At 55.0% G+C, this 26018-nt stretch overlaps 2 protein-coding genes across 11 annotated transcripts; one reads left to right on the top strand and one right to left on the bottom strand.

The window, feature by feature from the left end:
* The first annotated feature begins 2171 nt into the window (after positions 1 to 2171).
* Positions 2172 to 20296, top strand: SRRM2 (serine/arginine repetitive matrix 2). Of its 10 annotated transcripts, XM_047780803.1 has the most exons (15): positions 2172 to 2376; positions 4878 to 5149; positions 6042 to 6149; positions 6350 to 6514; positions 6699 to 6776; positions 7510 to 7572; positions 7673 to 7705; positions 7921 to 7971; positions 8144 to 8236; positions 8924 to 9122; positions 10573 to 17255; positions 17967 to 18251; positions 19324 to 19437; positions 19518 to 19628; positions 19727 to 20296. In XM_047780803.1, the coding sequence occupies exons 2-15, from the start codon at positions 4908 to 4910 to the stop codon at positions 19734 to 19736; spliced, it is 8235 nt and encodes a 2744-aa protein (XP_047636759.1). In that variant the 5' UTR covers positions 2172 to 2376; positions 4878 to 4907; the 3' UTR covers positions 19737 to 20296. The 10 variants fall into 10 exon arrangements, with proteins under 10 accessions (XP_047636759.1, XP_047636766.1, XP_047636765.1 ...); XM_047780804.1 differs by lacking the exon at positions 2172 to 2376 and having other exon boundaries at positions 4854 to 5149; positions 19521 to 19628; XM_047780801.1 differs by lacking the exon at positions 2172 to 2376 and having other exon boundaries at positions 4855 to 5149.
* A 359-nt stretch (positions 20297 to 20655) lies between these two features.
* ELOB (elongin B) lies at positions 20656 to 24540 on the bottom strand. Its single transcript, XM_047780813.1, has 4 exons — positions 24455 to 24540; positions 24204 to 24338; positions 22871 to 22976; positions 20656 to 20817 (listed from the first exon to the last, which is right to left on the bottom strand). Exons 1-4 carry the CDS (start codon positions 24455 to 24457, stop codon positions 20705 to 20707), a joined length of 357 nt encoding a protein of 118 aa, XP_047636769.1. The 5' UTR covers positions 24458 to 24540; the 3' UTR covers positions 20656 to 20704.
* Positions 24541 to 26018: the final 1478 nt, after the last annotated feature.

Below are 26018 nucleotides of genomic sequence, written 5' to 3' on the forward strand. Positions count from 1 at the left end.
TGAGGCTCTTTTCCTAAAAACAAGAAATAGAGGACACAGAAGGGCTTCTGGGCCCCGGAGCCCCATAGGGCCCTAGGTTACAAGAAGACTTTATTCTTCTGTGGGCAGGTTACAAAGAAAACTGAGTCCATGTCAAATATAATCCTTCAAACTCAAGCCCACTACAGGTGATTAAGATTAAGTGACTGCAAGGAGATGGGCCCTGATGTGGAAAGCAACACAAAGGAAATCCTGGTTACTCCATTTTGCTACTGTTTCCAGTGGCTGCTGAAAGGCCTTCCAGCAGAGCCCCCCCCCCCCACTTCTCCCAGTAACAATGTTTCAAATTAGCCAACCGAGAAGCATGTGCACCTTGACCTGACCCAGGGGAAGCGACAGGAACATCACCTGCGGTGGGGATAAATAGGGAGGAGCTTTTCTTTGCAGGCGCTTTTTGAGCACCCACGCCCTTCTGCAGAAGTAAAGAGCCTTGTTGAGATCTCCCAGTGTTCATGTGTCTCATTTTTCGACTGACCATCCGAGCCATGTCCCCAACACTGATGAGGGTGTGAGAACCTGGACTAACCAGGGCAGGCGAGTGCAAGTTCCAGTTCGAGCAGCAGCAGGTGGGGACTCCAGCTGAAATTGTGGCCTGCCTGGGAAGCCTGGCTTCTTCCACCTCTGTTCTGAGGGAGACTGGCTGCTCTCCCACTGGAAAAAATTGGACTCAGGCACTCTGCAGAGGGGTGGAAAACTTCAGGGCGTTGGTAACGTTTTTGCCCTGCCACGCATATAACACATCTCAGGTTCCCTAAGACAAAAAGCTCATCGCCCCCTTACAGGCGGGGGCCGGTAACAAAAAATCATCCCCGGGGTGCAGCCGCCCGGTTCAACACTGTCTGCGGCGGGCAGAAGCTGCGAACAAGACCACCTACTGGCCGGGCCTAAGGCTCAAGCCCTGAGCCAGACGCTGGACTCTGGGGTTCCCGGGATGTCCGCTGGCCGGGGTCTGGGCAGGGTGGTAGAGGTCTCCTGGGTGCGGAAGGACAGGGGACGGCAATCACCTGGGAGCCGCAGGGTCCCTGGGCTTGGGCCCATCGCCTCCCAACATGGGGAGACAAAATGGCGGCCGCGGGAGGGGAAGGCGAAGCTACATAAGGGTTCCGCGTCCTCCTAGAACTACAACTCCCAGGATACCCTGGGACGAAGTCGGGAGGTCCAGGAGAGCGCTCGCGCTGGCTATATGGCGATAGGCCCTGTGTCTTCCGCCTCCCGGCGGAAACTGTCGAGAATGCGTTGCTTGCTCCCGTCCGCTCCTCCGACCGCGTCAGCAACGGGCCGACGGGAATCATAGTTCTTCGACAACGGAGTTGCCCTTCCCTCGGGCCTTAATTAACTACACTTCCCGGTGCAGTTTCGGCGCCTGCGCACAAGGCCGCGGAGAGTACTACGGCTCCCGGCGTGCCCTGCGACGCGCGCGGTAGCGTGCTGACGTTCTTAGTCGGTCGTGCTGACGTGCAGCGCGGCCCAGGCGGGGTGCGAGTGGCGCAGTCGGAGCCCGCTGCGGCCCCTGAGGAAGCGAGGAGGTGTCTGTGTCGGCTGAGACGGGCGGACCGGGGAGGCAAGGCGGCGACTCCAGGCGCCGAGGGACTCAGGACCTCGAGCGGCGGCGGCGGCGGCGGCGGCAACAACAGCTCTCCCCCTCGGAAGCGGCGGGCGGAGGCGGCGGCGGCGGCGGCGGGTGAGGGAGCGCGCGAGCCGGGTGGGGGAGGGGCGGCGGCCCCGGCGCTAGGCCAAAGCGCGCGGAGAACGGCCCAGGCCGCCGCGCGCACGCGCGCTGGCCGCCCCTAGCTCGTGCGGACGTTTTCGCTTGCCTGCCTTCCCTTCCCCCTCCTCGGGGTTCTTACCGCGCGCGGGTCTTTATTCCTCCTCCCCTCCCCCATGGTAACGGCGCGCGCCGCCGACTGCCCTCGGCCTCGCGCGCGTTCTCGGTGAGGAGGGGGGAGCGCGCGACTCGGCTTCCCGGCTCCCCAGCGCGTGCGGCCGGGAGGCTCTCCTGCAGCTGTCCTTGCCGACATTTTCTCGGCGGGGAGGGGGCGGCGGCGGCGCGGGGCGGGGGGGGGGGGCGCTCCCGGCTCTTCACCCCTGCGCCTCTCGGTTCGGTCAGCCGGTCCCTCCCGGAGGCTTGTGGTCCGGCCTTGAGCCTCCCAGACTACGGGGCGCCGCTCAGCCCCCTCCCTCTCCCTCAAGGCCAAAAATAGGCCCTGGTGGCTCAGCCAGTGCAGAGAAGGCCTTGAACTTAAACGCCCGAGAGATTTAAGACAGTTCGGATGCGTTACTCTCTGTCTTGAAGCGTTAAAAAAGGGAAACGTTTAGGAAAAAAGTCCTTCAGTCTAGGTACGTAGAGGCAGGCCATGTGCTGCTTTCTCAGTTTTTCTTTTGTTTCTTTCGCTCCTTCTCTTTCTTTCCTTTTTTCCTGTTTTGTTATTTACCAAAAAGTTATGTTAAAGTTAGGGAAGAGGCTGCCAGCCTTTCTCTCAGGAAACGCTGGACTTTGTCTTCATTTGGCGCACAAGTCTTCTAGGTTTTGGTTTTCTCTCAGACGCCTCTTTAGGATATATTTTGGGTCGAAAAATTGAGAAAGTGTTTTGTGTTTTTTTTTTTTTTCTCATGAGTGTGTGAGCCTGGATTTCTTCCTGAGCGAGTATTTTCGTTTTCTGGGTTGCCTAGTGTCCACTCAACTACAACACTGCTCCTGTGCTGAGCTTATTGCGCTGTTACTCAGGTCCATTTTCCTGCACACTCCCCACTCCTTTTGGTGCATTTCTCTTCTTAAATACCATATTATTGGATTTTGAAACTCATTTCTGCTTAGTTTGGTACTGTGATCATTTTCCAACAGGAAAAAACCTCCTTTTCGTCTTTCTTTGCAGCTTGCTTTTGCTTTTTTGCCGCAAGCTTGGGTGATGATTTTTTGCATATGCACAGACTGCGAACCCCAGTTTAAGAATCCTTATGTGGTTTTGATGATCTGTGTGTGTTATTGATACACTTTTTTGTCTATTCGTTCTTAAAATGTTTTGAGCGCTGTCTTGAATGGTGTGTTTGTGGCTTCGTTATTGGCTCATTCCCTATAAGCGTTTCCATCTGTTGTGACTTAATAGATTTTAAAGTGCACGCTTAGCATCTACTGGTTTTCCTTCTCCAGGGAGTGGGAGGATTATTGTGTGAGGTGGTATGGAAGTGTGGGTGAATGGTTGAGTTGAAGAATTAATTGCAGATCAGAAGCGTTCTGCAAGGGAAGCAGAAACCAAGTAGGGTATAGAGAGCCAAAGAGGACCTAGGTTTAGAGTGGGGCGGAGGAAAATAACAAAAAAAAAGATAAAAATGGAGGTTGAAGGATTTCTTATGCTATAAAGGTTTTCATTTATTTTCATATAGTTCCGCTGAGTTTTTGTAGATTTAGCTTTATGTGTCACTGCTTTACCGCAGTAGGGATTTTTTTTTTTTTTTTCTCCAGAGTCTGCAACTGGGATTGAACAGAGTCCCAACCTTAGAGTTGGGGGTTAAGGGGCTCCAAATTGTTAGAGTTGGGCCATTGCCATTTCAGTCAACATCTCTCCCCACTTAGGTGTGGGGAGGGCTTTTAGTACCTTCATCCAGATGTTCCTTCTGGGGGTTTCTAAAATGAAGCCTTCCCTTTTATCCAGTTATATGTATTTTTTCCCCTCTGCTTTCACTACTTTCTCCCTTTGTTCCTTGGGTTCGTTCCTGGGGTTGTTTCCCTCACACATTTCCCCTGTGAAAAATACCTTTGACAGGATGAGTTGGAGAAAAAAAATATATAGCAGGAGAAAGGAATAGAGTATATTTAGCCAAGAAATTTAATCAGAAAAATTAGGGTTTGAGGGCTCTTCAGAGCCACACCCGGGTTGGGACAGGTTGAGAGGGTAGAAGCTGGTGGGAGGTGCAGGATGATGCGTGAGAGGGCGAGGAGGGCTGGAGGAGGAAGCCAGAAAGTGAGGTCCTGGGACTCTTAGGGAAAGCCGACGTAACGAATGTGAGGTACAAAGTGGGAGTTTTCTGAGTAAGGGTAGGGGAAGGAATGTAGAGAAGGGGACAGTTGAAACAGGGCAGGCTGGTTTGATGTGTTCAGAGAGTTGAGTTGAAAATTAATATTTATCAGGAACTGGTGAGACTCGGGAGCCACACACCACGCGAGAAAGCCTGTTGGGAAGGGAATTGAAGGAATCCACGTCAGTTGGGATAGTTAATAGGAAGTGGCCCCTTGTCTGGGAGGTGAGGTATGAGGGTTACATAAAAATCAAGGTTCATGTGTTTCGGATGTTCGTGCTGGCCTTTAGTCTGGGCCACTTGTTTGAATACCTAGGGGCTGTTTAGTCAATATGTATTCATAATTTCAGGGTACTTTCAGGGTAGCATGAAATCTTTAGGTCAATTCTTAGAACAGTCTTTAAACTTGGAGTGCAGGCCCTTGGGTGCCACAGATCTTTCTTTGGTGTTTGTTGTGCCCAGTTTGGAGTCCTCAGTTGCCAGGGGTTAGGAGTTAGTTGGGCCAAGGGAGAATAAAGGGACAGTGTGGAGAAATTTGGGATAAATAGTATCTTTGGGGTGGGAAAAGAACGAGCTGCAAACAGGAATGGCTTTCACGCGGTGAGGGAAAAGGTTGTAGGGCTGGGCTGTGATTTCGTGGAAGGAATGCCGAGTGAGAAGGATGAAGAAAGGCTTTTCTTGGGAGACCAGGAGGATCATGCAGCTAAAGGTTTAGTGTGGAGTTACATTTTGAAATAGGATTGGAGAAGAGCAGGGATTTGGGTGGTGGTGAGTGGTTAGTTTGGGGCCAGGGGCCTGACCCGTGTCTCCCCGCTCCCCTTCAGGAGCGGTGGTGCCCCCCCGGGCACGGGGCCATGTACAACGGGATCGGGCTGCCGACGCCCCGGGGCAGCGGCACCAACGGCTACGTCCAGCGCAACCTGTCCCTGGTGCGGGGCCGCCGGGGTGAGCGGCCTGACTACAAGGGAGAGGAGGAACTGCGGCGCCTGGAGGCTGCCCTGGTGAAGCGGCCTAATCCTGACATCCTGGACCACGAGCGCAAGCGGCGCGTGGAGCTGCGATGCCTCGAGCTGGAGGAGATGATGGAAGAGCAGGGGTGAGGGAGGGCTGGGGGAGAGCCGAGCACTGAGTGAGTGCAGAGCTGGGGGCGTTAGGTGAGATGTAGGGAGCTTAGGGCTGGTTGAAAGAGGCCTGGAACGGAGTTGCAGGAGGGGAGGAGGTAAAGGATCCTGTGAATTGAAAGGAGTTAAGGGACAGTTCAGTGGGAGGTGAGGAACCTGTGTCTGGGACACGAAAGGGAACCTGAGGGAGTTGGAATTATTTAGCTGGAGGCACATGGGGAAAGAGGGGGGCCATTGAAGAACAAAAATGTGCTTTAAGGGAGAGTGGTGGGGAAGCAGACAAGGCCAGAGACATGAGTTAGGTAAGCTGATGTGTGGTGTTATTGGTAGAGTAAAGGGACAAAAATGGATTTAAGGATTGAGGCCTTGGAGAGTAAGTAGCAAAGGCAGGAGAATAGGAGTTGGAATTATACCTGGATAGGGGGGATCATGGGTTGGGTAGGGAAGTGCAATTCTGAAGGAGCGCATTCAGAAAAAACAGGCAGAAAACCTTTTAGAGCAGTGGTTTTCAAACTTCAGTGGCGTCCCTTTTATATAATGCATGCTACCTTTGAATCCCAGGAAACGAAAGACCTGTTTTTGTTGAAGTTGAGGAGGAACACCTGGAACCCTGCTTAACTTTCCTCTCTTGGCCTGGAGTGTAGCATGTTTAAAATCCACTGTTCTAGAGGGTATAGTAAGTGGAGGGCAGAAAGATGACAGGAGAAGAGCAGGATTTAGTAGAGGGGCCCTTTGGGTGACAGTGAGTGAAAAGTTACGTGTGCATGGAGAGGAAGGGGGATCCTGCTGGGAATGAGGGAACCTTGAACTAGGGACTGGGGAGAGTCAACTAGTCGAGTTCTAACCCCAAAGGGATTTGTCCTTCAGGTACGAGGAACAGCAAATTCAGGAGAAAGTGGCGACCTTTCGACTCATGTTGCTGGAGAAGGATGTGAACCCTGGGGGCAAGGAGGAGACCCCAGGGCAGAGGCCAGCGTGAGTGTTTTCCTCTCTCGGGTTTTCTCTGGGTTTTATTCTGCTCTGCTTTTGTCTTCTCCCTCCTTACCTTGGACCTTTCTTCCTTCTCTCATCTTCTTTTTCTCCCTGCCTGTCTGGTTCCTGCCTACAATTGTATGAACATAACTCTGCTTTTTGTTCTCTGTCTCCTTCAGACCTTTGACCTTTTTTTTTTCCAGGGTAACTGAGACTCACCAGTTGGCAGAACTGAACGAGAAGAAGAACGAGCGACTCCGAGCTGCCTTTGGCATTAGTGATTCCTATGTGGATGGCAGCTCTTTCGATCCTCAGCGTCGTGCTCGAGAAGCTAAACAACCAGCTCCTGAGCCTCCCAAACCTTACAGGTACACAAGACCAAGGAGCCAGTGTCAGTTTCTCATCCTAATTCTAAGCATTCTGGGTTTGTTGTTGTTGTTGTTGTTTTTGGTGAGGTATTCTCAAATTCTTGACATCTTGTTTTTCTAAAGTTGAAACGTCTAACAAGATTTGTCTTAGCACCCATTTCTGCCTCTTTTTATCTTTGCTTAGTCTTGTCCGAGAGTCTAGCAGTTCTCGTTCACCAACCCCAAAGCAAAAGAAGAAGAAAAAGAAGAAAGATAGAGGACGGTAAGTTAGTTCGGAAGTTATTCTGGTAGCCAGGAGACCCATCCTGTCATGCTGTCACGTCTTCTCACTGTCTCTCTCTCTCTGGCAGTAGAGAATTCTTTTTTTTTTTTTTTAAGGGCCACACTCTTGGCATATGGATGTTCCCAGGCTAGGGGTCAAACTGAAGCTGCAGCTGCAGGCCTACACCACAGCCACAGCTACTTGGGATCCGAGCCGCATCTGCCACCTATACCACAGCTCATGACAACACCAGATCCTTAATCTGCTGAGCAGAGCCGGGATCGAATCTGCATTCTCATGGGTACTAGTCGGGTTTGTTATCACTGAGCCAAGATAGGCACTCCAAGAATTTTTATTTCTAGGAATCAGGAGAGAGTTGTCAGAAAAGTCAGGGGAGAGGGAGTTATCCTTCGTGTCTCAGCTGGGAAAAGAAATAGTGTATGCTGCCTCATTGGGGAAGGGTTGATCCTGCAGCTCTGCAGAACTGGTCAGGAGCATTTTGGATTTGTTGAGGGTTTTTTGTTGTTGCTGTTACCATTTTGAGGTTTCCTGGTATTAGTAGGAGGTACCTACACTTCTTGGAGAATAAGTCTTGGGCTTAGGCCCAGTACATTGGTGATAATTGGAGTTGTTCTGTGTTTCAGAAGCCTTTCTTGAGACAGATTTTAAGTGGGTGAGTGGGCAGGCCAGGGAAGGAGCCACGCGGAATGACTGTTTCTCAACCCCTCTTCAGCAGGTCGGAGAGCAGCTCTCCTCGACGAGAGAGGAAGAAGAGCTCTAAGAAGAAGAAGCACAGGTATGAGGTGGGAGTACATGGAGTATCAGAGAGGGTTGGTGAGTCCAGGCATAGGCAATGGTTTATGTTTTATGTGTTGTTTTTTTTTCTTTTCCAACAGGTCAGAATCTGAATCCAAGAAAAGGAAGCATAGGTGAGAGCTCTGTGGCATAGGGTACATAGTGGCACACGGAGCAGCGAGCCATTGTTCGATGGCCTTGCTTACTCACTGAGGGTTTTTTTCTCCTTGGAATAAAGTTCAATTTCTTGATCTCCTGCTGTCAACTCAGTTCTTTCTATCTCACTTTTCATTTTCTTTCTTTCTTTAAGAATGATTGTCATTTTAAATAACTTTGCCTTATTTCCCAGGTCTCCTACTCCAAAGAGCAAACGTAAATCTAAGGACAAGAAGCGGAAGCGGTGAGTGAGTTTGTGTGAATTAGCGGGGGATTAGAGTAGATGTGTGCCACCTTGGGGATAGGGTCGACTTAGTTATGTCCCCGACTGGTAGAAGTTTGAGAGACGGATGAGGGGACTCTACTGTGGGTGTGACAGCTCAGCACCCTGAGCTGTGGCGGTGGTCTCCCTTCAGGTCTCGAAGTACGACTCCAGCTCCCAAGAGCCGACGTGCCCATCGTTCAACTTCTGCTGACTCTGCTTCCTCTTCTGATACTTCTCGAAGTCGGTAAGGTGTGGTCCAAGAGGCGGGGAGGGAGAGGGACGTGTGGGTTAATCAATTTAATATTTATTGAGCGCCCACGGTGTGCTAGGCGCTGCACAGACCATTCGGAAGACACGGTCCCTGCCCTCTAGGAGCTGACAGGCTAAAGCATCAGGATGGACAGACATAAACATTTCCCCTTCTCTTTTTTGTTTTTGTTTTTGTTTTTTGTTCTTTTGTTCATTTTATTTTATTTTGTTATTTTATTTTTTTTTTTGTTTTGTTTTGTTCTGATGTATATGGACTGCCAGAATAGGGGGGGTGGTGGTTTGTTCGTGGTGTCTGGGGGAGGAAGGAATCCTTACCCTGGCTTCCTTAATCGGGGAAGGCTTCCTGAAGGAGGTGGGCTCAGAGGTGAGTTGTGAATGAAGTGGGTAGGGAATGGACTGGGTGGAGGGGTTTGGGGGGTCTGGGGGAGGTAAACATGAAGGGGTAGAGGGAGAACATCTTTGGGGATTGATGCTGAGAGGAGAAGGAGCAAAGCGAACTGGACTTGAATTTCAGTATGAGTGATTTGAATCTTGTGAATAAGAAGATTTCTTGGAAGAGGGTTGTAGTCAGGAAAGGTGGATGGGAGCTGGGGAGGGGGTTTTCCATTCTCCCCTGAACTGATTTCCTTCCTCTTTTCCCATCCTCAATTACCCCCCTCAGGTCTCGAAGTGCTGCAGCAAAAACCCATACAACTACCTTGACTGGCAGAAGCCCTTCCCCTATTTCTGGGCGTCGAGGGGAGGGAGATGCGCCTTCCAGGGAACCAGGTACTGCCAACACCGGGCAGCCTGGTAGCCCGGAGCCTTCTGCAAAACAGCCCGGCAGTCCTTATGAGGACAAGGGTAAAGACAAGAAGGAGGTAAGTTCCTGAGTTAATGGATGTGTTCATTGGGTTTCAGGGCTATGGTTTTAGTTAGGATATAGGTATTTAAAGTGAAAGAGAACTGAGAACTGATTAAGAGAAGTGGAATGAGTTTTGTTTTTTGTATTTGTTTCAGTCATTCATCAAGTTCTCTTCCAGATCTACAAAATCCATTAAATTGTATCTTTCAGACTTGACTGGTTATTACTAGGTTTTACATCACTATCCTGTTTGTACATGTACATTGATAGAACTTGAACAAAAGTTTTTTATTGCTTATTAACCTTGCTAGTATCTGTTCATATGGTTTTTGTTTTTCTTTTTAGGGCCTCACCTGCAGCATATGGCAGTTCCCAGGCCAGGGGTCATATCGGAGTTGCAGCTGCTGGCCTGTGCCACAGCCACGGCAGCTTGGGATCCAAGCTGCATCTGTGACCTACACCGTAGGTCAGGGCAGCACTGGATCCTTAACCTACTGAATGGGGCCAGGGATTGAACCCGTGTCCTCATGGATATTAGTTGGGTTCATTACTGCTGAGCCGCAATGGGCACTTCTTTAGTGTCTGTTTTTCTTTTTTTTTTTTTGTCTTTTTGCTATTTCTTGGGCCGTTCCCACGGCATATGGAGGTTCCCAGGCTAGGGGTCTAATCTGAGCTGTAGCCACCATCCTATGCCAGAGCCACAGCAACGCAGGATCCGAGCAGCGTCTGCAACCTACACCACAGCTCACGGCAATGCCGGATCGTTAACCCACTGAGCAAGGCCAGGGATCGAACCTGCAACCTCATGGTTCCTAGTCGGATTCCTTAACCACTGCGCCACGACGGGAACTCCTAGTGTCTGTTTTTTAAATGCTGGTTGTCGCTCATTCTGTGTTATCCAGAAGTTACTTTTCTAAACTACAAGTTGGGCTGCTTCAGAGACTTAATTTACTTTATATTGCTCTTGCCTTAGCTATATTTAAGGGTGTTACAACTAGGTTGCTTTTCCTGTTTTTCTGTACTTTATCCTAGTTTTTTCATATTCACGTAAATCATGTTCTCAAACCTTTGTCTTTGTCTTTTTACTTAAATATAGTTATTTTTTTAGCAGTGAAGTGAGTCACTTTGGGAAAGGGCTTTATCTCACCATTTAAAAATACTCTTTTTCTGCACTCAGCATTTTATGATGGTCGTTGTGACATGGTAGTAATGGTAGTTAGCTTTCTGTTCTTTGTCTAGGTTATAAAACACTTGAGGTCACAGACTATATCTTTGTTTCTCACTGTTTTTTAAAGTATTTGATTTCTTGTTATTGGATGATGTGACTGCTTGTGAGGAAAAGGACAAGTTGGTAAAATGGGGTTTGTAGAGGAAATGTTTCATTGGAAAGGGGGTTGGGATCTTACAGGTGATGGGAAGTTTTGGTGCTTACATATGCCTATCCTTACTCTCTTTTCTACTCTTAGAAATCTGCAGTTCGATCTAGCCCCTCTCCGGAAAGGAGCAGCACAGGGCCTGAACCACCTGCTCCTACTCCGCTCCTTGCTGAGCAACATGGCGGCTCCCCACAACCCCTTGCAACAACCCCCTTAAGTCAGGAGCCAGTGAACCCCCCATCTGAGGCTTCACCAATCCAGGGCCATTCACCAGCTAAGTCTCCTGAGAAACCTCCCCATTCATCTTCAGAGAGCTGTCCACCATCCCCTCAACCTACTAAAGTTTCTCGACATGCCAGCTCTTCCCCTGAAAGTCCTAAACCTGTACCAGCTTCTGGGTCCCGCCGAGAGATTTCTTCTTCTCCTACACCCAAAAGTCGCTCACATGGCCGAGCAAAGCGTGATAAGTCACATTCTCATACTCCTTCTCGTAGGGTGGGGAGGTCCCGTAGCCCTACTACCACTAAGAGGGGGCGATCTCGGTCACGAACCCCTACAAAGAGAGGTCATTCTCGGTCCCGGTCACCTCAGTGGCGTAGGTCCCGGTCTGCACAGAGGTGGGGACGGTCTAGAAGCCCCCAGCGCCGTGGCCGCTCTAGGTCCCCTCAGCGACCAGGCTGGTCCAGGAGCAGAAATGCACAGAGAAGAGGCAGGTCCAGATCAGCAAGACGAGGCAGGTCACACTCTAGATCCCCTGCCACTAGGGGCAGATCTCGTTCTAGAACACCAGCCCGAAGGGGCCGGTCTCGGTCTAGGACACCCACCAGGAGGAGGTCACGATCTAGAACACCCACCAGGCGCAGATCTCGTTCTAGAACACCAGCCCGAAGGGGCCGGTCTCGGTCTAGAACCCCTGCTAGGCGCAGATCTAGGACCCGATCACCAGTACGACGGAGGTCTCGTAGTAGATCACCAACCAGGAGAGGTGGCAGGTCACGCTCCAGAACCCCAGCCCGGCGTGGGCGGTCACGCTCCAGAACCCCAGCCAGGCGTGGGCGGTCACGCTCCAGAACCCCAGCTAGAAGAAGTGGTCGGTCTCGCTCTAGAACACCAGCCAGGAGAGGGAGATCTCGGTCTAGGACACCAACAAGAAGAAGGTCGCACAGTAGAAGTCTACCAAGACGGGGAAGATCTCACTCTAGAACGCCACAAAGAAGAGGCAGGTCTGGCTCATCATCAGAGCGGAAGAACAAATCCAGAACATCTCAGAGAAGGAGCAGGTCCAACTCAAGCCCAGAAATGAAAAAATCACGAGTTTCTTCAAGGCGGAGCAGGTCTCTCTCTTCACCAAGGTCCAAAGCAAAATCTCACTTGTCTTTGAGACGAAGCCTTTCGGGGTCCTCTCCATGCCCTAAACAAAAGTCTCAGACACCACCAAGGCGCAGTCGCTCTGGATCATCCCAGCCTAAAGGTAGAACACCGTTAAGGCGAAGTCACTCTGGTTCTTCTCCACCTCCTCATCAGAAGTCTAAAACGCCATCAAGACAAAGTTGTTCCAGTTCATCTCCTCAACCTAAAGTGAAATCTGGAACACCACCGAGGCAGGGGTCCGTAACAAGTCCTCAGGCAAATGAACAATCTGCAACACCACAGAGACGGAGCCATTCTGAATCATCACCTGACCTTGAGGTGAAGTCCAGGACCCCTTCGAGACATAGCTGCTCTGAGTCTTCTCCTAGAGTGAAATCTAGCTCACCTCCAAGGCGGAGCCGATCTGGGTCATCATCTCCACAACCCAAAGTGAAGGCGGTCATGTCACCAGTCCAGAGCCTTTCTGGCTTCTCTTCTCCGAGTCCTAGTAGAGTGACATCTAAAACTCCTCCAAGGCAAAGCAGGTCAGAGTCTCCATGCTCCAAGGTAGAGTCTAGATTGTTGCAAAGAAACAGCCGTTCTAGGTCCCCATCTCCAGATACCAAAGTGAAACCGGAAACACCACTGCTGCAAAGTCACTCAGGGTCTACTTCGCCGTGCCCCAAAGTAAAACCCCAAACTCCACCAGGGCATAATCTTCCTGAGTCAAAGTCACCATGTTCCCAAGAGAAGTCTACAGATTCACCAGCACAGAGTTGCTCTGGATCCTTCTCCCTCTGTCCAGGAGTAAAGTCTAGTACACCACCTGGCGAGAGCTATTTCAGTTCGTCTTTGCAACAGAAAGGACAGTCTCCATCTTCACCAGATCCCAGATCTGTTACTTCAAGTCCAGAAATGAGACAGAGTCATTCTGAATCTCTATCTCTGCAGAGCAAATCTCAAACATCTCCGAAGGGTGGTCGGTCCAGGTCCTCATCTCCAGTCACTGAGCTGGAACCTGGATCTCCAACAAGACAAGATAGAAGCAAATTGTCAACAAGTCCTAAGCTGAAATCTGGACTGTCTCCTGAGCAGGTCAGGACCCATTCTGATTCTTCTCCATATCCTACATTGGACTCTAAGTCTCTTCTGGGACGGGGTAGATTGGAGTCTTCTGAATCAAAAGAAAAAACTGGCTCAGTCCTTCAGGAGGATGTCACTGCATCATCTCCAAGACCAGGAGACAAACTGAGTTCTCCTTTGGTTCAGGACAGGCCTGAATCTTCACCAGTAATCAGAGACACCCCTGAAACTGCCTCGAGGGAAAGAGGTGGTGTCGGGTCATCTCCAGATACAAAAGACCAGAGTAGTGTGTTAGCTAAGTCAAGCCAAGATGAGGAATCAATGGAGGTGACAGAGAAAGCTGAAGAATCCTCAAGCCAGATCCTGCCCCGTTTATCTCCAGAACTTAAAGAAATGGCCGGAAGTAACTTTGAATCATCTCCTGAAATAGAAGGAAGATCTGCTGTCTCTTTGATTCTTGACCAGAGACAGTTGCAGGCTTCTGTGGAAGAAGTCCCTGCGGTAGCCTCAACTTGGAGTGGGCCGCAGTTTTCTCCAGAACGTAAAGAACTGTCTAGCTCCCCACCCAGGGAGAATAGTTTTGGATCACCTTCAGAATTTAGAAACTCAGACCCTGTTGCAGAGATGAGCACTGAGTTTTCTCCTGAGGGTAAAGATTTGAATGGACCTTTTCCTAATCAGCTGGAGACAGATCCATCTCTCGACATGAAAGAACAATCAACAAGGTCCTCCAGACGCAGCAGTTCAGAGTTATCCCCAGATGCGGTGGAAAAAGCGGGAATGTCCTCAAATCAGAGTGTCTCTTCGCCAGTACTTGATGCTGTACCCCGAACACCCTCAAGGGGAAGAAGTAGTTCCACGTCTTCTCCTGAACTGAAAGATGGTTTACCCAGAACCCCTTCACAGAGAAGCCGGTCTGGGTCATCCCCAGGACTGAGAGATGGGTCTGGGACTCCCTCAAGGCACAGTTTATCTGGGTCTTCTCCTGGGATGAAAGATATACCTAGAACACCATCCAGGGGGAGAAGTGAATGTGATTCTTCTCCAGAACCAAAACTTTTGCCTCAGACTCCTAGGCCAAGGAGTCGGTCTCCATCATCCCCAGAGCTCAACAACAAGTGTCTTAGTCCTCAGAGAGAGAGAAGTGGGTCAGAATCATCAGTGGAACAGAAGACTGTGGCTAGGACTCCGCTGGGGCAGAGATGTCGGTCTGGATCTTCTCAAGAACTTGATGGGAAACCCAGTGCTTCCCCTCAGGAGAGGAGTGAATCAGAGTCTTCTCCAGATTCTAAAGCTAAGACACGAATGTCAGTTAGACCAAGGAGTGGCTCTGCATCCTCTCCAGAGGTCGACAGCAAATCTCAGCCTTCTCCTCGGCGTAGTTCATCCCCTGAAGATAAAGATAAGCCAGGGGCAGCACCCAGGGCACAGAGTGGTTCTGATTCTTCTCCCGAACCCAAGGCTCCTGCTCCTCGTGTCCTTCCTAGACGAAGCAGATCAGGTTCATCCAGCAAAGGCAGAGGCCCTTCTCCTGAAGGAAGCAGCAGTTCGGAGTCTTCTCCAGAACACCCACCCAAATCCAGGACTGCTAGAAGAAGCTCTAGGTCATCCCCAGAGCCTAAAACTAAGTCTCGCTCTCCACCTCGCCGCCGCAGCTCTCGATCATCTCCTGAGCTGCCTAGGAAGACCAGGCTCTCCCGTAGAAGCCGCTCAGCCTCATCCTCACCAGAGACTCACTCTAGAACTCCCCCAAGACGCCGAAGAAGTCCCTCAGTGTCTTCCCCAGAGCCAGCTGAAAAGTCAAGATCCTCACGCCGGCGGCGTTCAGCTTCATCTCCACGCACTAAGACAGCTTCAAGGAGAGGCTGTTCTCCTTCACCAAAGCCTCGTGGGCTCCAGAGGTCCCGTTCCCGCTCGAGAAGGGAGAAGACCAGAACAACCCGGCGTCGGGACAGGTCTGGATCTTCTCAGTCAACCTCTCGGAGGAGACAGCGGAGCCGATCGAGGTCTCGGGTTACTCGGCGGCGGAGGGGAGGCTCTGGTTATCATTCAAGGTCTCCTGCCCGGCAGGAGAGTTCCCGAACCTCCTCTCGACGCCGAAGAGGCCGTTCTCGGACACCCCCAACCAGTCGGAAGCGTTCCCGCTCACGCACGTCACCAGCCCGGTGGAAGCGCTCCAGGTCTCGAGCTTCTCCAGCCACTCACCGGAGATCCAGGTCCAGAACACCTCTGGTCAGCCGGCGTAGGTCCAGGTCTCGAACATCACCAGTCAGTCGGAGACGGTCAAGGTCCAGGACATCAGTGACTAGACGAAGATCTCGATCGAGAGCTTCCCCTGTGAGTCGAAGGCGATCTAGGTCCAGAACACCACCGGTAACTCGCCGGCGTTCGAGGTCCAGGACACCTACTCGTCGGCGTTCCCGCTCTAGAACTCCACCAGTGACTCGGAGAAGGTCCAGATCTAGGACTCCACCAGTAACCAGAAGGCGATCTCGAAGCAGAACTTCACCTATCCCTCGCAGAAGGTCGAGATCCAGAACATCCCCAGTCACCCGTAGGAGGTCGAGATCTCGCACCTCTCCGGTGACTCGAAGAAGGTCCCGCTCTCGAACCTCTCCGGTGACACGCCGTCGATCCAGGTCCCGAACTCCTCCAGCTATTCGTCGCCGCTCTAGGTCTAGAACCCCACTGTTGCCACGCAAGCGTTCTCGAAGCCGCTCCCCACTGGTTATTCGCCGCCGTTCTAGATCCCGTACTCCGCGTGCAGCTCGGGGCAAACGGTCCTTAACGAGATCTCCTCCAGCTATCCGCAGACGATCTGCGTCTGGAAGTAGTTCTGATCGTTCTCGTTCTGCTACTCCTCCAGCAACAAGGAATCACTCTGGTTCTCGGACACCTCCGGTAGCTCTCAGTAGCTCCAGGATGAGCTGCTTCAGTCGTCCTAGCATGTCACCAACTCCTCTGGACCGCTGTAGATCACCTGGAATGCTTGAACCCCTCGGCAGCTCTAGAACCCCCATGTCTGTCCTACAGCAAGCTGGGGGTTCTATGATGGATGGTCCAGGCCCCCGAATTCCTGATCACCCAAGAGCGTCTGTGCCAGAAAACCATGCGCAGTCTAGGATTGCACTTGCCCTGACAGCCATCAGTCTTGGCACTGCTCGGCCGCCTCCGTCCATGTCTGCGGCTGGTCTTGCTGCAAGAATGTCCCAGGTTCCAGCTCCAGTGCCTCTCATGAGTCTCAGAACAGCTCCAGCTGCCAACCTTGCCAGCAGGATCCCTGCAGCCTCTGCAGCAGCCATGAACCTGGCCAGTGCCAGGACACCTGCCATCCCAACAGCAGTGAACCTGGCCGACTCAAGAACCCCAGCTGCAGCAGCAGCCATGAACTTGGCCAGCCCCAGAACAGCCGTGGCACCTTCGGCCGTGAACCTGGCTGACCCTCGTACCCCCACAGCCTCAGCCGTGAACCTAGCAGGAGCCAGAACCCCAGCTGCTTTGGCAGCTTTGAGTCTCGCGGGCTCTGGCACACCCCCAACTGCTGCAAACTATCCCTCCAGCTCCAGAACGCCCCAGGCTCCAGCCCCTGCAAACTTGGTGGGTCCTAGATCTGCACATGCCGCAGCCGTGAATATTGCCAGCTCAAGAACGTCTCCAGCCTTAGCCCCTGCAAACCTCACTAGTGCTAGAATGGCTCCAGCCTTGTCTGGTGCAAACCTCACCACCCCTCGAGTGCCCCTGTCTGCCTATGAGCGTGTTAGTGGCCGAGCCTCACCACCACTCCTCGACAGAGCCAGGTCCAGGACCCCGCCAGGAGGCCCAGGCTCCAGAACCCCACCATCAGCACCGAGCCAGTCTAGAATGACATCTGAGCGGGCTCCGTCTCCTGCCTCTAGAATGATCCAGGCTCCCTCACAGCCTGTTCTTTCTCTAGCTCAGGATCGGCCTAGGTCCCCCATGCCATCGGCTTTTTCTGACCAGTCCCGATCTTTGCTTGCTCAGACCACCCCTCTGATGGGGGCTCAGTCGCTTTCCTCTGGGATCGTGGCAAAGACCACGCCCTCTGCGGGTGACCACAATGGCATGCTCTCTGGCTCTGTCCCCGGGGCACCCCACCTGGAGGGTGGGGAACCAGCTGCCTCGTCGGGGGCCCAGCAGCCTTCCGAGTTGGCTGCCCTGCAGCCAGCAAAGGAGCGGCGGAGTTCGTCGTCCTCGTCCTCCTCTAGCTCGTCCTCGTCGTCGTCCTCGTCGTCATCCTCGTCGTCCTCCTCCTCCGGCTCCAGTTCTAGTGACTCGGAGGGCTCTAGCCTTCCCACTCAACCTGAGGTAGCGCTGAAGAGGTGAGGGGCTGTGGGAACTGCACGGGCAGGTTTTGGGGGTGGCCGGTGGGGTCGGGTGGGAGAAGCCCTGTGCAGAGGTTCTTGGCTCCTTGAGGAGGTATGGGGACCCTGACCCTTGAGCTCGGGGTAGAAGAGAATGCGGGGCGGGGGCGATGGCGGGAGGGGCGGGACAGGTGGAAGTCTCCGAAGGTCACTTCTCTAGAGGATAATGATGAGTTTTCCGTCTCTACAGAGGACAGAACTAGAGGAAATGGACTTAATTTTACAGCAGGAGGGATGGCAGTTAGACCTCAAGAGGAACTCCCTGGGCTGGAAGGATCTTCAGAGGTCATCCTATCCCTCTCCCTGCCTCCAGGCAGGCCGGCCCCCCCCCAGCCAACCCGCAAACATGCAGGCCTCCCCGAGCTGCGAGCTGCGGGCTGCGGCTCTCCTCTCCGAGGACGACCACCCGGCTCGGCCTCCACACCTGAGCCCAGGGGCCTTAATCCTCCATCAGGGACATTCTTGAGGTTTAACCTTGATCCCTTTTGCTGCGGGCCCCAGCCTGTTGCGTTAGCGGAAGTCGGGGCCGCTGGGGCCACCGGCTCAGGCTTGCAGAGCTCCCGGGGCCGCTCGCAGGCACCCCTCCCCCACTGCCGTTCCTCCAGGCCAAGGAAGGTAGGGTTGGGGCTGGGGCAGCCTGTCTCCTTGTGACACCCTCTTCTCCCACAGGGTCCCCAGCCCCGTCCCAGCCCCGAAGGAGGCTGTTCGAGAGGGCCGTCCTCCGGAACCGACCCCAGCCAAGCGGAAGAGGCGGTCTAGCAGCTCTAGTTCCAGCTCCTCCTCGTCTTCCTCCTCTTCCTCCTCCTCTTCCTCCTCCTCTTCCTCCTCCTCTTCCTCCTCCTCTTCATCGTCCTCTTCCTCCTCTACTTCTTCCTCCCCCTCCCCTGCTAAGCCTGGCCCCCAGGCGTTGCCCAAACCTGCAAGCCCCAAGAAGCCACCCCCTGGCGAGAGGAGGTGAGTGCTGCCTTGCTTGAGGTGGAAGGGGTGGGCCGTGCCCCTGGGTGTGAGATCCCTGCCGGCTGTCATAACTGGTCTGTGGTGTCTGGTTGTACGGGAGGAGTTGGGTTCTCCTCTCCCTGCTTGTGACTCTGTGGTGCCCTGTTCTGGCAGAGGGCTGCACCATCCAAGTGGGTGCTCAAGCCAGAACGGGGGCGTCCTAGGTTCCTTCCTTTCCCTGCCCCTGACGTGCAGCCTGGTCCCAGGGATTCTAGCCTTTAAGTGTCCCCGTTGCTACTGCCAGGGCTCTGGTCTGGCCACCGTCATCTTCTCCCGACTCTATCCACAGCCTCTTCCCTGTCTCCCTGCCTCCACGCCATTCTCTTCCACATGTAGCCAGAGGGATCTTTGTAAAAGCACATCTGGTTACTCCCTTCACTCCACAAATCCTTCCGGGACGCCCTGTGGCCTGCAGGATAAAGCCCCACCTCTGCGGGAATGGCGTGTGAGGCTCTGCACCAACTGGCCTTGCCTGCCCTGTGTTCTCCTCTCCTGCCCGCCCCCACACATGCCCTGTGCTCCAGCCACACTCGGCGCCTTGCAGTCTAAGGAGAACCCCATGCCTTTGGACATGCTGTTCCTCCTGCCTGGAATTCCCTTGTCCGCCTGGTGAACTCCTCGTTCTGCAAGACTCTGCTCAAACAGCACCTTCGAGAAGACTGCCCTGCCCCTCCCCTGCCCCGTGGCTCCCTGCCCTGGGTCCCCAGACCCACGTACACCGGTCCTGAGGGGCTGCTTCCCACACATGGGGCCAAGCGACCCTCCCTTGGCCTCCCTTCACCATCAGACTGAGCTCCTCCAAGGGCAGGGACTGTCTTTATCTTTGCCTCCCCCGCTGCACCCCGTGCCCTGCCTGTTGGGCACTCGGATGGTGTGTGGGCGGATGGGTGAGTGAGCGGATGGAGGTGGGTCTGAGGTTGGTCCCATGTGGTATGAGGTTTGGTGGTCAGGATCTGGGGGGGGTGGTCCTGAGTGCTGGCTGGTGGGTGTGGGAGAGTGTGGCACTATGGGGACCTCCTCTGACCCCCAGGTCTCGCAGCCCCCGGAAGCCGATAGACTCCCTGCGGGACTCTCGGTCCCTCAGCTACTCGCCTGCAGAGCGCCGCCGCCCCTCACCCCACACGGTGCCGTGGGACCAGCAGAGGTATGGCTGCCACCGGTTCTGCAAGGTGGAGGGGGTTGGCCTTGTCCCCTCTCTGGTCTCACGTCTGTCCTTCATTGCAGCAGCAGCGAACGGGGTTCCCGGAAAGGCCAGCGTGGGGACAGCCGCTCCCCAGGCCACAAGCGCAGGAAGGAGACACCCAGCCCCCGCTCCGCGAGGCACCGCTCCTCCAGGTGGGTGTCTGGGTCCCGCTCTGGGGTCGCGCTCCCTTCTGAGAGCGCTGGGGCCGCCTGGGGCGCCCTGCATCTGCATTGATGTTTTTCTCTTTCAGGTCTCCGTGAATCTTGTGGTGGGGAATACCCCCACCACACCCCAAATTCTGGAGCCGCAGGGAGTGCCCCCCTTTCTCCCAGACAGAGCTGTGGGAGGGCCCTTCTCTTCCTCGCTCCCCCCCCTTTTACCCTGGCAGCATCCTTGGGGGGAGGACTCTCTTCTTTCTTTTTCTTTGTTCCTGTGAAATGTTAAATCTCTTGTGAGTTTTTCCTGGTTCACATGTTTTAGGGGGTTGGGGTGGGTGGGAATGAGAATGGGAGTTGTGGGAGGGGGGCAGACAGTTTGGGGCTCCCAGGTCTTGAGTCAGAAAGGACCTGGGAGGCACTGCCCCCCTTTAACCCCCAAGTTCCTGCTGGGGGATGATGGTTGGGACCTGGGAACCTGTGTGAGGTGTTTCTGGAAGGAAGGGGCAGCGGGAGTTGAAATGAGTTGGCTCCTCCTGGCTCCCCAGTGAGGTGGTGGTGCCCTCCCCCCAACTTTTCACGTTTCTTAAAGGCATTTTTGGTTTTTTAAAATCTGTACAGCAAGAGCAACTTTTTCTGTCAAATAAAAATGAGAAATGCAGGAAGTGGGCATATAGTGCTTATTAAGGGCAGGAGAAGAGCTCCTTGTACAGCCCCGCCCCTGCCCAGGACACCATAGGCCGCGCCCCCCCCCTCCCCCGGGGAGGGTGGGTTCTGCATCAAACCATGCCAGGAGGGGGGCGCCTTGGAGGAAGTGGTGCCCCAAAGCTTTTGTCCCCAGGCTCTGGGTTCCTTTCTTCCCACGGCCTTCAGGAGGCTAGGCTGTGGGGTTTGGATGGATATAGCTCGACTCGAGCTGGTGGTCCAGCAGGCTGACCTGGCAAGGAAGCCTGGGTGGGGGGCGCCCCAGCGGCGGTGGGGTGATGCCTGAGTCAGGAAAAGGGTGCGCAGAAAGAGGCAGTAACCAGGTGGACACCCAAATCTTTTATTGGGGGGGGTGCGCAAGGAGACCCTCACTGCACAGCTTGTTCGTTGGCGCTGCTTCCCGAGTCCTGCGGCTTCATCACGTCGGGCAGCTCAGGCGGGCTGGAGAAGGGCTCAATGCGCAGGGCCTCGAACGCTTCATCTGGGGAACGAGGCGATGGGGGGAGCTGAGTGGGGGTGGCCCCTGTGCCACAAGCCTCCCACCCTTCCAGGACCAACCCCGCCCCGTCCACCCTCCAAGCCTGGCCACCCCGGGGACCTTTCACCACCCTCTGCGTCCCTCCACACCCGCCTGTCCCTACTGCTTATGGGAACATGGGGAGCACGAGGAGACAGTAAGCTCACACTTGACTTTGCCTGTCCCTCGTCTGCCACTCGGAACAGCTGGCTTCTGGGCATCCAGGAGCACGCAGACATCACCTCTTAGAAGGTGACCACGTTATACCCCTGTGCTTTGCCCTGAGACCACCACCACCGGCCGAAAATGCTCTGCTTTCCTCATTAGAACAGAGGCCCCAGAAGGCTTTCCCTGTCTCGTTCCTGCTGTCACCTTGGCGAGTAACTTCTCTGGTACTTCTACCCAGAAAGCTGTCCTTTCCACCTGGCTCAGGGATCTCAACCCACACCTGCCATGATGACTCCAGCGGCTCTGATTTCAGGGGGCTGGGGGACTGCAACCCGCCATCTAGTGGGCAGAAGACGGCTAAATGTCCTGCGAAGCGCAAGACGACCCCCCCCCCCCCCCCCCCCCGCCCCAGAGCCAGCCAGCCCCAGAGGTCAACAGTGCTCAAAACGAGACACCTGGCGGGGCCTTAATAACAAATTCATCTTCCAAGCCACAAACCTGAAGTGGCAAGTCTTGCTTCCGTCCCTCTCCCTGCTGTTTGGAAATAGTCCGGGGGCCTGCCCGTCTCCCCCACCGGGCAGCTGGTTTGGGGGGTGGGGAGAGCAACCCCCGTCTCTGCACAAGGAAAAACTACCCCACCCAGAAGTGATTTTTTTAGGTGGAAATAGCCCACCTACAGTCTACACCACAGCCCCTATCAAGACAGCAATTGTGTGCCTGAGGTGATGTCACCCAGGGTCGCCAGTCACCACCACAATCTATCCAGTAAGTGGGAAAGACCGAATCCCGTCCCTGTGTTCATCTTGTTTTTCACCTGCAGAGTTTTATCCGCACCTTCCCACCAAGAGTAGCTGCGGGTCCACAGGGTGTCCTTGTTCAAATTGGATAAAGGGGTTCTTTTCTGGGAGAATACAGCCGGGCCTCGGCTCAGGAAGTACGGGAGATGCGCTTTCAGCCCTCACCTACCTGCCTCAGAACACCCTGAACTGGGCCCACCTGGATCAAGTCCGCACCTGCCCCGTATCTGCCTCCGCATCGCTGTGGGAGTTGAGAAAACCCACAGAAAGGCGCCCAAGACTGCCTTTTCCTGAGCACGAGCAGGGCCTCGCCCCGAGGCTGGTCTAGGATCAGCCTCCCTTACGGAGGGAGATGCCAACCCCAGCCCAGGGGGCAGAGGACGCGACTGAGAGGTGCAGGGAAGCCTACGTACCCCTCGTTAACTTCCTCCAAGTTGAGCCAGTCACGCAGGCACCTCGGCCTCCGGGCTACAGCTGTGTGAACACCCTACAGCCCTTCTGGAGACCTCGAAAAACTTAAATCCCCTTTGCTAGAGGGAACTGAACCCCCCTCAGGATTCTAGCCTCGGGGCAGGGCGCATGCAGCTGATTTGACTACAGGCTCTGGCACAGAAAGGGCTGAACCCGCTCTGCAGCTCCCCAGGCTCAGCTGACCCATCCCCAAAAAGTCAAAGCCCAAGTGCGGGCGGGAGAGACGCCCGGCGAGTCAGCGAGGCAGCACGGAGACGGGCTGGGACCAGCAGCTCTGTGAACTGCCCGCAAGCCTCACCGCCCACGCCTCCCTCTCAGGGCCACGAGAGCACTAGAGGGGCCGGGCCCTCAGGCAGGCCCCCGCCCGTGTAAGCTGGGGCCCTGACTAAGGACCTGGGAGGCCTCCACGAGACAGCCATCAGGTGCTTCACGCACCTCACGTGCTCTCCCCGCTGCCCCCAGGGAAGCACACACCACCGCAGGATGGGCCACGCTGGGCCAGCGGGGAGACACCGCTCTGGAGGCCTGGAGAAGGACTGCAGGCTCCCCTGACGGCTCCACCCCAGCCCTGTCCCCCTCACCTGCCCGGAAGGCCAGCCCCACGGTGGCTGGGGCCTGAGGCCGCGCGGTTTGGCTGGTGAAGCCGCACTCGCCCAAGGTCTTGCCGTCATCTAGAAGCTGGTCGTCCTGAGGAGAGAGGCAGGCAGGATCTCAGGGGCGGCCCCGGAAAGGCAACTACACTGAAAGCCAAACAGGGCCCAGAACCACCCGAGGACGTCCAAGAGCGTCCAGGCTACGCCCCAGGCTTTTCAAATCAGACCTTCCCAGGTGAGGGCTCTAAAATCTGCTGTTGTTTCTCCCCAGTTGCAGGTGAATCTAATTTCAAGCGTCAATGGTCCAATCTGGCCACAAGCAGACCTGGCTGAATGCCCACTCTACCACTTTGCACAAAGGGGCTGATTTTTGGAGGTGAAGTTTCCTTCTCTGCAAAACGGGTGGCGGGTGTGGATACAGCAATCCCCAACTCCCAGGGCCGCCTGGTTTTCATGCCCAAAGGGCACACAGAAAGCAAGGAGCATAGCACATGGAAGAGCTCAGGCAGCAGGCAAGGTCCTTATCATGGAAGCACACCCCGCCCCCAGGAGGTATCAGCAAGGAAAGGCCTTCAGTGACAAAGGGAATGAGGACTCAGCTTTTGGAATGAAAGACCAGTTTCCAGCCAGAATTAGATCGAGGCACTTCGGGGGAGGGGGGACGTCCTGCCGCCAGAGCCTTTAACGAGAGGCTGACACACCGGATTCCCAAAGAAAGCCCTGAAATCCAAGCCATTCTTGCTGAATAACTGCAGTTGGTTTGTAAGGGGGAGCGGAGCGGGGCTGCGTTTAGAACCCCAGCAGCATGGTGGGGAGTCATAAACAGCTGGTAGGCGAAGAACCGACGGGACCCAACTCATCCCCAAACCCTCCATTTCTTTGTATTAAGCGGTGTCCAGGGCGGATGGGGCGCGTGTGATGGGCCAGCAGAAGGTTAAGGGCCCCGGGACTCAAATCCCGACTCTGCCCATGACCTTGGGATAGTTAAGGAACCACCTCCCAGCCTCAGTTTCTCCAACCACGAAGGAGACAAGTCCAGCAAGAGCCTGAACATCTCGGCGGGCCGCTTCTGGGATTATTAGATGCGACGCTGGCCCCGGGCACTCGGCAGAGGGCCCGGCGCGCGCCTTCAAAGCCACCGGAATGGAGATCCGCCGGTGGAGCAGGCACTACCGGGGCTTCACTTCTCGAGTCCGAGCAACGGCCCCACGCGGGGGAGTTTCGGCCCGCGGCGGTCGGCAGCCGATGTTTACATCGACGACGCGGCCACCGGGCGCCCCCGGCCCCAGCCCCCGGCCGCCCGGAACCGACAGAACCGCACCTTGTACAGCCGCTGCTCGTCCGGCGGCCGCTTGAGGATGCCCTCGACGATGCGCTTCAGCTCGAACACGGTACTCGACTCCTTGGCGTCCGTGAAGATGGTGGTCTTGTGGCGCCGGATCATGAGGAACACGTCCTGGAGGCGGCGGGCAGGCGTGAGCGCGGAGCCCGGGCTGCCCCCGCGCGGCCCGCGGCCCCCGCGGCCCCCGGCCCCGGCCCCGGCCCGGCGCCCCTCCCCCCGCGCCCGCTCACCATCGCGGCGGCTACCTCTCCCCCTCGACGCGCCGGCGCGGCCGCGCTCCTCCCCGTTCCCGGCAGCCCGCGCGCCGGACCCCAGCGTGCCCCGCGCCCGGCGGCCCCGCCCCGCGCCCGGCCCCGAGGCCGCCATTTTAAGTAATCCGCAAGGGAGGGGCGCTGCGGCCCTGTGTCTGGCAGCCATCTCGGCGCCGTGGCGCGGGGCGGGGCTGGTTGGCCGAGGGGCTGAGGCTGTGGGCGTCCGGCAGTGGCCGGTGGCGCCATCTTGGGTGTGGCAAAGACGAGGTCCCTAGATTGATGCAGTGAGGGGATGCCTGGGTGCAAGCCCATCCTTTTTGGGGGGATATCAGGGAGTAACTTTGTAAGCTAGGGTACCTCACATCCCAAGGAGAGAGAAGGAAAGATGTGTCCCTGAGTCATCAGGGCGGCAAGACATTCACATCTCAATGAGATCTGGGCTGCCATGTTGGGGAGTCCGACTCGAGAGTAAGGGCTCCCTGGCGGCCATTTTGAGGAGGTACACGGACGTTCCCAGGCTAGGGATCGAATGCACCACAGCGGGAACTCCTCTACCTAAGTTTTTTATTTTAATTTATTTATTTATTTTTGTCTTTTTGGGGGCCGCACCCGCGGCATATGGAGGTTCCCAGGCTAGGGGTAGAATCGGACCTGTGGCTGCCAGCCTACGCCACCGCCACAGCCACAGCCACGCCGGATCCTTAACCCACTGAGCCAGGCCAGGGATCAAACCCGCAACCTCATGGCTGCTAGTCAGATTGGCTTCCACTGAGCCATGATGGGAACTGCAAATTTTTTGAAGTGCTCATTAATAAATAGTAATTGTCAATAGCCACCAGTTGCTCGTGTGTCTCTCATCTGTAGTGTTTTATAACTACTTTCATTTCTAAAAAGGAAGTGATAGAACTCAGTGTGGAATTTGAGTTGGTTGCCCAGATTCAAACCTGGTTCCACCTCTTGTCTGCTGTGGGTCTCTCTTTTTTTTTTCTTTTTGCCATTTTTTGGGCCGCCCCTGCGGCATAGGGACTAGACCCCCAGGCTGGGGGTCTAGTCGGAGCTGTAGCCGCTGGCCTACGCCGCAGCAACATGGGATCAGAGCGGCATCTGCAACCTACACCACAGCTCACGGCAACACCGAATCCTTAACCCACTGAGCAAGGCCAGGGATTGAACCTGCAACCTCGTGGTTCCTTGTCGGATTCATTAACCACTGAGCCACGACGGGAACTCCTCTGCTGTGGATCTTAAGGCACGTTTCCTGACCTGGGGGATCAGCCAAGAGACCACCAGTGCCTGGCACCGCGTGCATACTCAGCGGACAGAACTGAGTCGTTCTGACTCTCAAAGGCCACGCTAGGGTAGGCGGTACCAGTTCAGATCACAAATGGGGCAACAGATTGAGTCGGCACTCCTGGGAGAGGCTGGGCTATCTAGTTGTAGTACTGCCAACTGGAAAACGCCTGCTTGGACAGTAGCCCACTGTCCCTTGTCCCCAGGGAGCGTCTCAGGGGTACCCTTGCTGCCCCAGGGGCTCTCTTCCTGG

The sequence above is a fragment of the Phacochoerus africanus genome, chromosome 5 (genome assembly GCF_016906955.1).
Source record: "Phacochoerus africanus isolate WHEZ1 chromosome 5, ROS_Pafr_v1, whole genome shotgun sequence".
Lineage (NCBI taxonomy): Eukaryota > Metazoa > Chordata > Mammalia > Artiodactyla > Suidae > Phacochoerus > Phacochoerus africanus.